This window comes from Parasteatoda tepidariorum, chromosome 3 (assembly GCF_982258835.1).
Source record: "Parasteatoda tepidariorum strain Cologne lab strain chromosome 3, Ptep-v5.0, whole genome shotgun sequence".
Classification (NCBI taxonomy): Eukaryota; Metazoa; Arthropoda; class Arachnida; order Araneae; family Theridiidae; genus Parasteatoda; species Parasteatoda tepidariorum.
Genome location: NC_141757.1, coordinates 10,018,438 through 10,032,524, shown reverse-complemented (window position 1 = coordinate 10,032,524; position 14,087 = coordinate 10,018,438). Strand labels below are relative to the sequence as shown.

General features: G+C 27.4%; 1 protein-coding gene across 7 annotated transcripts in view; it reads right to left on the bottom strand.

Annotated features, from left to right (window-relative positions):
* Positions 1-14,087, bottom strand: part of LOC107449779 (uncharacterized) — a 323,223-nt gene that overhangs the window by 14,899 nt on the left and 294,237 nt on the right. For all 7 annotated transcript variants that reach the window (XM_071183821.2, XM_016065428.4, XM_016065429.5 and 4 more), the window contains 5 exons: positions 11,390-11,635; positions 9,972-10,157; positions 7,180-7,344; positions 4,787-4,941; positions 1,339-1,483 (listed from right to left, as the gene is read on the bottom strand). In XM_071183821.2, coding sequence (XP_071039922.2) covers positions 1,339-1,483; positions 4,787-4,941; positions 7,180-7,344; positions 9,972-10,157; positions 11,390-11,635 — 897 coding nt within the window. The remainder of the gene's footprint in view (positions 1-1,338; positions 1,484-4,786; positions 4,942-7,179; positions 7,345-9,971; positions 10,158-11,389; positions 11,636-14,087) is intronic.

Below are 14,087 nucleotides of genomic sequence, written 5' to 3'. Positions count from 1 at the left end.
ATGATGGTTTGGCCAGAAAAATCTCCAATTATTTTTCTTAAATCCTCTATTGCGCAATAGGGAATTGAGTTATTGAAAACGGAAGAGTGAAATTCTGCAGTTTGATAGGGCGTCAAATTCGTGGTTTTGAGATAAAATAATGTTTTTCCCTGACTTTTTTAAAACTCTTGTTTTCCTGTTATTCCTGGCGCATACGAACGCTATATTCAGTCAAAGGGACTACAAGCACCCGAAAAAATTCCTGATTTTTATAAAACGATTTTTATCAAATTACTTCGATATTTCTAACCCATCCAATAAATTATTTCTTTACTTTTTCAGTTTTTCCTTATTCTTATGAATAAAATATATTAAACAAAATATTTACACTTGCTATTAGAATAGAAAATAAATTATTCTTAAATTTACTAATTTTTTTAAAAATTATTTTTTTTCCAAAAAATATTGGATTTTTAGGTATTTCCATATTATAAAATAAGGTATTTTTAGGTATTACAGCAGAATTCATCTTAAAGACATGTTTTGCACAGTCCAATAGTTATATAAAAGAGCTCAGTGTCTCTTTTATAGCAAGATAATTTTAATGGATAGCACAAAAAATAGTTGGCAATTAAATAGCGTCATGACACAATTCCAAACATTAAAAAAAAAAATCTTATTTTTAAATTAAACAGTAACTGTAAACAGGATGCATAGTCATATTTTTCAATGAAAAATAAGAACTTTTTAAGCACTCAAAAAATATTTTTAATCACTTTCCAAAAAAAAAAAGGAAAGAAATCATAATTAGGATCTGTGCAGTAATAAAATTATTTCTTTCTATCGTTTAAAGTTCTTAATTTTTAAACATAAAATCAATTAAATTAAGAAACGAAAAATTTTCAGAAACTTTACATAATCATGATAAAATAACTAGTTTCTGATAAATATTGCAGACAAAATTGTGAAAATCACGCATTATTTTATTTTATTTAATAAATAGAAAAATCTTTTTTCAAAAAGATAGAAAATTAAGCACTTTTTACAAACATATACATGATAAAATAACCAGTTTCTGATAAATACTGCATAAAAAATTGAGAAAATTATGCTATTTTTGTTATCACTATTGACATACAAAAAATCTCTTTTCAAAAGATAGAAAATTAAGCAGTTTTAACAAACCCAGAGTAAAAAAGCACCCCCAAGGGCTCTAAAAAAACGTAAATAAAAAAAGAGCACCTTTAAGCACTTTTAAAAACTTTTACGCTCCCTAGTAAATTAATTATCCTTACATATATACTCTTGATTTTTTAGAGCAAAAATTGAGTAATTTATTAAAAATAATTTTATGCTCACTTGAGACTTTGCAAACTCTAAAACTCGATCGGTTAATAAATGTAACTGAGTAGTGGTCCTTTCAATAGCACTTTGTTTAAATTTACTATCGTCGCATTTCAATAGTCTATTCTTCAATGTATTGATGAGCCTCTTGATTGAAGACCTACAATAAATGATCAAAAGTTTATGAATGACACAATATTGAAGGAAAGGAAAATGCAATTGATTTATGAAAATCTGTAGCGAACATACCGGCCTCAAAGAAAAAAAAATACATGTACATATTACGCTTATAAATTGTTTAATAAATTGTGTTATTGTATGGTACCAATAAAAAACAAGTACTTTGATACGTTGAATAAAAATTTGAGATATTTTCAATTATGTGTTACTAATTTATTCCAAGACAGAGGTAATTGTATTTTCAACTGACATTGCATGTTTAAAATAATTTTTGATCAATTTAAAACAAAGATTTTTATTATAATAAAAAATAGTACATCTTCATGCCGACAAATTTAAAAGATATCTTTCAGGAATCTATTGCTTTTTTTCCTTCCTTTTTTTGTAGATGACACACATTTTAGTAGACTATTAGAGAACACATATAGGCCAATATAATATAAAATACAAATAAATAAAAAGATGGTTTTTCAGGATTTGTGTTTAAAAAAAAAATCAGGGGTGATTGTGAGCCCAAGTAAAAATTCCAGAAAATTTCTTGAGTAAAAAAAAATAATAATAATTTAAATCGAAAAATTAGAAAAAAATTTAAACAAGGTTTTAACCTTTTTCTCAATATTTCTTAGTTTACTTAAAATATATTCATAATTTTACACATACCTATACCATTTACACATACCTATGTCGACCTGGAGAAGTAATTGAAATTTACAAATCTGTCTCTTTCTTGAGTTTATGATTATAATAACTATTTACTGATAAAAAATGAATATTAATCTTGAATAGAAGCTTATAAAGTATCAGTCTCTCCTCTACAAATAAAATAAACTTTTTTTTAAAGTTCCACCTTTGTAAAAATTTGATTTCCGGAAACTTTTGTGTTCAATAATTTTTTAAACATCTGAACCTTCGATCTCCGGAAACTTCCTGATCACAATTAGCGAAAAATCCGGAAATCAGGATTTTTTCCGGAGCACAATCAGCCCTGAAAATTTCATTAATTTGGTTTATAATTGTTAAATTATATAAACAAAAGTTTAGTTAAAAAATTGTTTTTGCATTTCATTGCAATATATAACGCATGTAAATGCATGATTTAAATTAATTGAAAATGGCACAAAAATATATCTTTATTAACTACCAAAAACAGGCTCAAATAAAAAAATAGATTGTGTTTCCTTACATTTTACCTTTACTGCAAGTTGAAAAATCTTACCTATTTATTTCCTTAAAAAAATCACATGATAAATAATAGTTTAAGATTCAAAAATATGTTCGCAATAATACAAAATGTAGTTTTGAACAGTAGGTTTTTAAACTAGAAAAATGGGAAAAATTCATAGTCAATAACTACTTTTTACAGATTAATAAAATTATATAAAACACAATTTTCAATACCAAAATTTATTTTAATATTGCAAAAATATTTCTGTATCTTAAAGATTGAATTTCTTAAAATTTTTATTTCTCTAAAAAAAAATTAATAAATGGTATAGTCAAGTTATTCTATACAGAAATATTTGTTAACCTACAATAAGAGTAAGGTATAAAAGGTATTAGGCAACATTATTGATTTTGTCATTTTTAACTAATAATGGGAAAACACTTTCAATATCATTAATTAATATTAATTAAATAAATGTGAGTAGTATTTAACAGTATTCAAAGTGAAATAAATTTTTTGATTTATCTGTCAGCTTGCTTTTTAAGCAGTTAATTATGAATTTCAATTAACATCCCATTTTCAATTAACATCTTAACATGCTTGCTTGAATTAATTTGAGTAGGGTTAGATTTTATGTTGCTGTAATTTTCACACATGAACACAAGCAAGAATTAAAAATAACAATAGGAAAGGCAAAAAAAAAATTAATCATTTTACTGATTTGGTTCATTTTTTATTGATTTGATTGATTTTTTATTGATTTATACAGGACTGTAGGCAATATCTGTTTATACAAAAATAAATTATAGTCTTTTACCACGGAACAGAAGAATCATTTAAATCAATTCATTTAAAAACACAGAGTTTTAGGGATTTTTTTTATAATCACAACATGACACTATAATAATACAGGGTGCTTAGCTTAATCCTTCAACAAAAATAGGCACTTTTTAAGCACTCAGAAAATATTTTTAAGCACTATATACATGAAAGAAACACAAAATTTTCAAAAACTTCACATAATCATGATAAAATAACATTCTTGACAAAGAACTATTTTCTTGACTATATTAGCCCTTAAAAAATGATCAAGAGATTATTCAGTTCGATTTCAGAGGGGGGGAATGAAGTCTGAAATTGAGAATATTTTACAAAATGCAGCAGAGTTGCATATGAGAGTGCAAGAATCTCACTGAATCCAGCTCACTACACGCACATGCGGACTCGCAAGTATTTCGGCAAACCTGTAAAATGATTATCGCTTTCATACTCTATGGTCCGACGGTACGCCAAAATGGATTGTGGTTGAACGAATTGTGAAAAGGTGGAATAGAACAATGCGAAAAGCACGCTTTTACATAATACATAGCGAAAATTGATATGCTAAAGAAAAAAATTTCATTTTCGAAAAGGATACTTTTTAAAAACACCCATGAAAAATAGCACCTTTAAGGGCTTTTTAAAAAACTAAAGTCGAAAATAAGCACCTTTAAGCACTTTTTAAAAATGCTATGCACCATGTAATAGGAATCAGTACCATCTTCATGCATGGGCACACCCGGGCAGAGAATCTCACTTTTTATAAATTGTATTTAAAAAAATTAAGACTAAACAAAACCATCTGATATATTTTTTAAAATAAATATATTCTATTGTATAAAGAGTGCATTTTGTTGTTCTTTCGACAAATAGAGATTGATTATTTTGCAAACAATAATTTGAATAGTTTATCACTAGGGAAACTTAAGAAGGCAACCAAAATCTATTTTTCTACGTGCAATTTTTATGTGAATTCAGTTTTTTTGGGTCTACTAAAAAAAAATTTAATACATTTAAATCAAAATGTATTTGAATTTGTTTAAATTATTGCATATTTTAAAAATGCTTTATTTTATGTATGTGAAGTTTTTTTAGTTCGATTTTAAGCAGTATGACCTGTTATAAGGGCTCAAAACATTTCTTTGCCTGGGGGCCTTGCATGCTATTAAGACGGTCCTAATAGGAATTTTAAAAAAAATAATCTTATTTTAGTTTCTTTAAAATATTGAATAACAAATGAGCGAAATTAAAAAAAAAATGTTTAAAATAACAAATTCAACTGTAACTGTGGTTACTAACTTTGGTGAGACATCTTCTTCCATGATAGTTTGCAAATGATTGAGGGTATCAACAAATAACTCCAAACATTTTATGTGTGGCATCATTGGGCAATCTTTGGGAGGAGCATATCCTTTACCGCCAAGTCGGACTTTAGTCACGTATGATATGGCAGTCTAAAAAAGAACAATGAATTTCAATTCTAAATTTGTTAGTTAAATCCAAAACAATAAGAAAATCAATAATAGTACAAAGCAATAGCCACCCCTGCGGCAGAATTTTTTCAGGCTTTCTGCGACTTGCCTCTCTACTACTAATATTTTTTCACAAGACACTTTTTAAAATAACAAATATACATGTTACTAATTTAAAGTAACAGAAATATCAACTTCAAAAAATAATAATAATAATAATAAATAACTTTCTGGTTAAAATAAAATAATTTCTTTATTCGAAAATTTAAATTTTTACTTTAATGCTATGGCCAATATTCTCGCATTTTGTAGAGGGAAAACACAGTAATAATTTCGAAATTTGGTAAATCATAATCACATTAAAGAAAATAATAAAAAAATCGTGAAATCCGTTGCAGCAACTATTCAAAAAAAGTCCAACAGCGAAATCATGCGAGTTAGACTCTTCAAAAAGGGGTTACTAAAAGCCAGTTTTCATTTCGAGATTCAGTTGTTGTAATAAACAATATCGTAATAAAAATAAAGGATTTTAAAAACTTTGCGTACAAGAATAATAACTACATAAAAAAAATAGAACGCAGATTACTGCTGAAAAGAAAACCAAAATCTTTCACTCGACTACGTTCTGCGACAATGTTGCCGTGTCACCACGATTCTGAGATGGGGATAAGCAGCAAAAATAGAATCGTTTATTTAGAGAAGTTATTTATGTTACTTTTTATCATTTATAAAAGTCCAGTGGCACAGCTAAGAAGGAGGTATTGGGGCTTAAAGCTCCACCCAGAAATTATCCTCAAGGACTACTTTAAATACTCATATATTGCGCAGTTTTTAACAAACTTTTTTCAAAACAAAATTTTAATACAACATTTTTATATTTAATTTTAAATACTCATATCTTGCATAGTTTAAGAATTTTTTTTTCAAAATTTAAAACATTAATTTAAAACTTTTGTATTCAATTTTCAATGGTTTCAAATATTTTGTTTAATTTAACTGAATACAAAGTTGTTCCTAGGAATAAAAAATGGCAGGGGCTGCCTCTCAAAAAAAAGGGCATTATAAAATTTGAAAGAGCACTCATTCAACACCTGTAAAAATTTATCAAAATGTGTAATATAATGTAATAAACAAATTTGGTCTTCAACAATTTTTTCTTTTTGAACTACTGTCTAATACTATTTTATGTGTATATTTAAAAAATTGATTCTCTATTATAATCAGAATAAGATAAAAAATGTTGGTTTATAAAAACAATTAAAGGTATGATAATAGATAAATCTCTGTGCATAAATTTAAAAAAAAAAAAAAAAAAAAAGTAAACTAAAGAAAAAAATTTTTTTTATAAACAACCGGAAATTTTTTTATGTAATTTAAACTGAAATGATGAGAAAATAAACACTTAAAGTTGCATTTAAAAAAAATTTATTAATATCTCCCCTGAAAAAAGATATACTTATAAAAATTTAACTAGTTGAGAATCCTAGCAAAGTAAATATTTGTAATAGTAATCAAATAAACTACTTATACAAAACTTTAGAATAATTTTCTCAACCCATGTTCGCATTGATTCTTTTTTTTTCTTCTCTTTTTAAAAACTGTTGTTATTCATATAAATTTTAAACTAACTTAAATAAACAATTTCGTTATCGAAAGAAAAGAATTTTAAAAAGGGGGAATTATATACATAATAAACATTTAGGAAAAATTCATACATATCAACCAAAAGTTATTAAAGAAATTTAATATTTAGGAGAAACTTAACATACTCAATGAAAAGTGAATAAAATATACATATATAGATACTAATTACTCAATGCTCATTCATAGAAAAGACAAAATTTTGATATTTTTGAATTGTGTTAGAAATTTATACATTTTAATAGTGTTTTTTTTTCGATTAATTTTTTTTTTTTTTACAATGCAAGTGCAAATGATGATGAACATAAAATACAGATTGCAATGACATTTTTATGGTATTTCAGGAAAGTAAAACCTTTATACAGCATTATTTTTCAAAAATTGTACAACAAATTGGCATTTTATTATAAAATTCTAAATAAACAGTATTTCAAATAATTAGGGTTTACAAAAAATAAATGTTGCAGAATACTGAAATAAGCTTCAATTGATAAGTTTTGTTTGTTGGGTCTTTATTGTAATGAATCTAATTAAAAAAACAATTTCTTTTATGATGAAGAAAAAAATCAACCACTTTACCTGACACATGGGCATTTCTTTTTGAATAGCGAGATGCTTTAAATGAGTGAAAGCTTCGTGACTTAAATTAATGAATGGAGAAATCATGACCTTAGACAAAGCTAGCTCATTCCGGCTATTAATCAGGAGGCTGAGAAAGGCCATTATTATCTCTTTACAGTATTCCTAAAATTTAAAAACATCACTAATAAATAAAGAAATCGATATGCCTACTTTTACATGGTTTTAAGAAAATATATGAAATTGATTTATAAAAGTCTAACTGCAGGAAGGAAACTTATATATTCACATTGCATTTGTTTGATCACTTTTTGACCATAAATGACCACCTTTTGATATTTTTTTTACCGCCTTTATTTCAGACATAATTCTAAAACTAAAATTTGGAGGTTAACTTGTATTTTTACGCCAAATGAATTAAAATTCCAATTTTTATAGTGTATTCGTTAGAACACTTTTTGCCTATGAATGACCACCTCTCAGTTTTTTTTATTTTTTATTTATTATTTTTTTTTTACCACCCCTATCTTAGCCGGAATCATAAAAATAAGGTTTGGGGAAAGCACAAAGTTAGCCCCCGAAAATAAGGAATTCCAACAGCAATCTTTTAACCACTAATGATTGCCTTTTAGTTTAGCCTCAACAGCATTCATCTGACTACCTTTTAGTTAGTTTCTTTATCACCCTTATTTTAGTTGTAATCATAAAAAATATATATAGTTGTTATCAAAGTTATACTTATGAGCAGCATGAAATTATCCCTCTAAAATGAGAACTGAATTCGAATGTTTAATTAGAATGAAATAATTTGCATATAGTTAAAATGGACAAGCCTTGGTTTACAATTTTTAATTTTCATCTAATTAAGATACTTTGTTTGAAAATTAAATTCAATGGCTAATGCCCTTTTTTGAGATAAGTGTTTTTCAGAGGAAAATAGTGCCCTTTTTAGCTTCAAGTGCCCTGCTCTTTTTAAGGTGTAGAATGTACACTGTCTAAATCACCCTGTGATTTTAATTTAACAGCTTCTTCTGGAAAACAACTTGTAACAGTTTATGTTGTGTAACAAATTTTGGAAGGAAATAGAATTGGTCGTTTAAATCAAGTAGTTATATAAAGTCTTTCAAAACTTAGGGTCTCTGTTTTTTTTTTTTATTTCTTCCTTCTTATCATCTTTAGGAAATTTTTTTAATCTGTTTTAAGATCCCTTAGCTTCCTAAGTATATCTTTAATAGCGACGTTACATTATAATTTTTTGTTAACTAATATAAGGTAGGTAGGTACTTTATTTATGTTGCACCAGAGCTGTACAATGGACTATTAGTGAAGGTCTGGGAAACATCCCTGAGGATGATACGAAGACACGCCATCACAATTTCAATCCTCTGCAGAGGGGATGGCTCCCCTTTATGGTAGAACAGTTTAACAAGGACCAATAACGAGCAGCCGGGGTCCCTTGAATGCTAATCCAAGTGGTCACCCACCCGCTTAATGACTGTAACCAGTGATGCTTGACTTCGGTGTTCTACTGGGAATCGTGTCTTTAGGAGTTTACTAGTATAAAGGAATTTGATTCTCCCATTCAAAATGGGTAGTTTAATTCATATTACAGAAAAAAAGAATCAATAAAGCTTTCTTTGAAATGAAACAATAAATTACAATGCAGTCCTAAAAATTGAGGGTTTGTAGCATAAAATCTTTCAAGACTTAGACATCATTTTTGGAAATACAAAAACTATCACCCACCAAAAACAATTTTTGAAAATATTTATTATTTTTTGCAAAAAAAAAAAAATAGCTATTTATTATTAGCATAACATGTTAATAATAAAATATAAACATTAAAACATTAATTTCGATTAGCAACCAAATCATTTTTTTCTAAATAAACGTTCAGCTTCAGGGCTAATAAAATGCTTAACATGTATTGTAGTTACTCAATGTATATTTTAAAACAAGCTATAGATCTTTACATCTAGCACTATGATACAAACAGAAAAGATTAACTTTCGCATTAATTTTTACAAATCAGGTTGCATACAACACTTAAAGATTAGTTTCTATTTGAAGTCAATTCAATTTTTTCTAAAAAAGCATTCAACTACAATACTGATAAAGCCCTAGAAAACTATTGTACATTTATCAAATGCTACATTTAAAAAAATAAATAAATAAATAAAAACAATCTATTAGGGTGATTAGTCAGATTTTTCAGAAAAAATAAGCACCTTTTAGGCACTCAAAAAATATTTTTAAGCACTATATACATTAACAAAATGCAAAATAATTTTCAGACCTCAGATGATCATAATAAAATGACTAGTTTCTGACAAAGTGCTCTTTTCTTGATTATATTAGCCGTTACAAAAAGATTAAGAAATTTTTAATTGGAGAATATCTTGCAAAATGCAGCAGAGTTGCACATGAGAGTGCAATAATCTCACCGAAACCCAGCTCAGTAGACGCACATGCAGGCCCTCAAGTATTGCATCAAACATGAGAAATGATTGGGGCTTTAATACGCTATGAACCAACGGTAAGCCGAAATGGATTGTGGTTGAATGAATTGTAAAAATGTTGAATAGAACAATGTGAAAACCATGCTTTTGCATAATATGTGACAAAATTTGACAAGATAAAGAAAAAAATCTCATTTTCGAACATTGAGCACTTTTTAAAAACGCTACGCACCATGTCTATAGATCTTAAAACCTAGAACTGTAACAAAATCAGAGAAGAAAATAAAAAACGAACAAAGCAAATTAAAAGGAAAAAAAGTTAAAAAAAATTACTTGAGTGGCAGATTTCAAATGCATGGGTTTCTCAACATTAGAGCAATACTCATTCATGTTCATTAATTCTGTGGTGATTGTAGAAGATGATTGTGCAGAAGGGCTTTCATGCACACTGATATTCAAAGGTGTTTCAATTACAATAGAGAGTATAGTCTCACAATTTAGAAAGCTGATGATTTCTTTCTGAAATGAAAGGAACTATGTTTTATTTATAAGCCAATGAGTATCACAAGGACATTTCCGAAATAAAAAAAAAAAAAAACATAAAGTATCTGCGAACACAATCAGCAAGCTCATATTTTTGATAATAGAATAATCTTACTAAATATATGAAAACAGTTAACTATTTTATATTTTTACTTATTCTTCACAAAATTCTTAATCAAACTTTCATTTTTTTAGGGCTCCATAAAATAATATCTAGATTAACTACCTCAAAGAAAACACTTCAAAAATATACAAAATTGAAATAACAGTCGACATATTTTAAGTCAGGGATCTGTCCAGACACTTTGTGAAAGGTCCGTTTTTGTAAAATTGTGAAAAAATTACTCGTAATTTATGAATATAAATAAACGTTAAGTCACATTCTTTCAACCAGGGTCCTGCTTTTATGAATTTGCGCAAATAGGGTCCGGTGTATGTTGAACATACAAGATTATGTTCAACACTGTAAAATTATAATTAAAAAAATTTAAATTTTAAAAAATAAACAGCAATTGCTGCTACTAAATTATAGATAAAACATACAAATATTTGGTATTTAGCCTATATTGCCGAAAGCAGAACATTCATTTCGGACGAATAAAGGAAGAAGCGTCTGCCGAAGACAAAACTTAGTTCGATTACATCTCCCTCCCTCCCTTCCCCTTTCCTGGGAAGGGTTTATCCGATTAACAAAACAATAATGAAGATAAGCCAATTCCTGAAGGGTCCGATTAAAAGATAAATTATTTTGTAAAGGGTCCATTTTAAGTTAAAATATTTTGGGAAGGGTTCGTTTTTCTGAAAAGATATTTTGTGAAGGGTTCGTTAATGGACCCAAATTTCTTCTAAACAGACCCATGCAAGTACATTAAAAATAGGCACCTATTTTTTCAAGACATGACAGACATGAATTTAAAAAAATCAAATTATTTGGAGGAAAAAACCCTGTAAAATTTTGGGTTATCAGCCAAACGAGGAACCCCCAGTGTTTAGTTCCCATGCATGCTTGGTACTCATATTATCGACCCACTGAAGGGATGAAAGGCTGAGTCATTTTTGCTCGGCCCGAGGACCTATGGCACGAGGGCGCAAAGTGCTATCACTCAGCCACCGGACCTCTCTAGAGAAGTTAAATTAATTGAAAAATACATAGATTTAATTAATAATAATTCAAACAAATTAAAAAGAAATATTGTGGTAATACTTACAAAAATAAATGAATCAATTGCTCCCAAAATAAGAAACTTAACCTCTGATATATGTTGACTGAATTGGTTGTTGATACTTTTGTACTTTTGAAAGCTGCTCAGCATTTTCCAAATATCAATACAATTGTTTTCAGTGATAAATTCTCTTAAGGACTGAGCAGCTGGTGATGAAGCCTCACTTGTTTCAAGTAATTCTTTCCTGTATGATTCATGACAATGAACTAAACTTTCGCCTTTGTCTTCATTCTGGAAGAGAAAAAAATCTTTATAGATATGATAATTTAGCAGAAAAATCTCACTAAATTCAAGATTTATTAAAAAGAATTTTACTAACTACGTTCAGAGTATTAAAACAAGAGTTCATATAATTAAGTTTATTTATTCTGATTTTTTTTTTTTTTTTTTTTTTTTTTTTAAGGTTGGAATTTTAGGAATTTGTTAGAATCAGTGATTCTGCTAGATTCAGGAAATTTCAAGCCCTTAGGACCAGGATATCCAAGTTTTTAGGGGGTACCAAAAACAGTTCTCGATTTAAAATAATGCATATCTTCCATTTAAAGATATAGTAAATAAAAAGTAAATATTTTATGATTAAGAAAATAAGTGTGATTAGCAATTAAATCAGTAACTCAACAAAGAAATAAAACCAAAATTTCTAAATCAGTTAAGCTTAGAAGATCAAAATCAAATGGTTTTTTCAAACAATAATAAGATGTAGTATATTCGTTTTGATACTTACTAATTCATTAAATTGATTAAACCACTTCGAATAACATTTCATTAAAGAAAGGGTAGAACAAGCATTATTGAACTAAATAATATGTTAATATTTGAATATAAATTTTTTTTTTTAGAATGAGCAAATAACATTATTACAACATTCTAAATTTTCAAAAATTATAAAATATTCTGTTGCCTCTTTATTCATCTATTTATATGCACATTTATATAGGATTTCAATAATAAAGGAATATAAAAGATTGACAAACAAAAACAAATAAAATTATAAACATTAAATTATGAAAAGAGATATTCGAAATCAAAATTTTTGATTAGGACTGATTAAACACTGACATCAAGAAATAGCAGTAAAATAATTCCATACTCAAAATTATTTTCCATACCTGCCAACATTGGACAAATAAAATAATAATACATCAAGCATAATCATGTCAAAAAGAGAAATTCAAAATTGGAAATAATATAAGCACTTGTATTTAGCGAAGTAAAAAATATGTATTTAAATCTTTATATGAAGAAAACTTTTTTAAACCATTATATTACTTAAACTATTAACACTCAATATCAGTATTGTCATTAACACCATCTGTTGAGGAATAAGAGCAGTATTTAAGCCATCAGTCAATATTTTATTGCCATTTTTTTTAAAATAATTTCTTCAACAAATACAGAGAAATTTGAGAATATACAGTGTTTTCACTACAGCGCGAGAATCTCGCATATTTTTTTCTTTTCTCGCATTAAAAAATTATTACTGCGAGAAATTCACGCATTCTATAAATCAATTTCAAAATTCGCAAATTTCTCGCATTTTGGAAGAAGCTTCGAATTACGCTATTTAGAATAAAATCCGTTTCACTTTTCTTCCTGGATCTTTCATTATTTTCAACATTTGCTCCGTTATCTAGCTTCCCTATTTACCAGTATTGTTCAGAACCTTTTCGAACAACAGAACACAACCGAACCACGGAACCCCTTTCAGAACACATTTCTCTGCAACCTCTGTGTTTACTGTAGATAAAGTTTTTTCATGTAAGACGTTCAAATTTTTAATGCACTAATGTAAGATGGACAAATACCTAGTAGAGGCAAAATCTTCTATGATGATGCAGCAAGAATATTCAATGCTTTAAAAAATAGAAGACGTTAAAAATGTATTATAATAAAAGAAATGATTTTTTTTCCAAGTCTATTTGTGTTTTTTTAGTTTTTAGAAATCTCACTTAACTTTTTGAAATCTCCCCCTGTTTTTGAGAAAGGGTGAGAAATTCTCCCCCATTTTTTTTCTATGATAAAAACACTGATATATGGGTAAACAGGAGATTGTCATAAAATACAGGAGTCTTTGTTAAAAACCAGGAAATGCGGCAGGTTTGATTTTCACTCTCTCCATTTCATTCAAGAAGAAAAATAAGAAAAGATTTTTCTTTTATTTATTTAAAATGTGGTTTAATTTTGCAGACTTAAATATCCTGGTGAACCATTTTTATTAATTACTTGAGATGAAGAATTAAGTTTTCTCCCTTTTCCTACATTCTTTCTATGATTTTTTTTGTATATTTGACACACCGAATAAGAAGCTTAGTGTTCTGTAACGTATATTGATCATAATGCATGAGTACTTGCCTAATTTTAGGGATAAAATTAAAAGGAAACTAAATAATATACAGTGAGTAAAAAATTAAAAAAAAGCAGTTTTTTTAAATTTAATTTTTTAATGCATATCAAGCTAAGATAGCTTTTAAAACTTTTAATTAGGTTATTATTTCTTAATTGCAACATTCTTTAATTACAATACTTTTACATCAGTTCAAATTTACATAATTGATGATTTACTTGCATCAGAAAAGATTGAATTCATTTCATTTGCTATTTTCTTTACTGCCCCGTATCTATTTAGTTAAAGATTAATAAGTTGCATGCAAAGACTTATAAATTTAATACAAAACGAGCAATA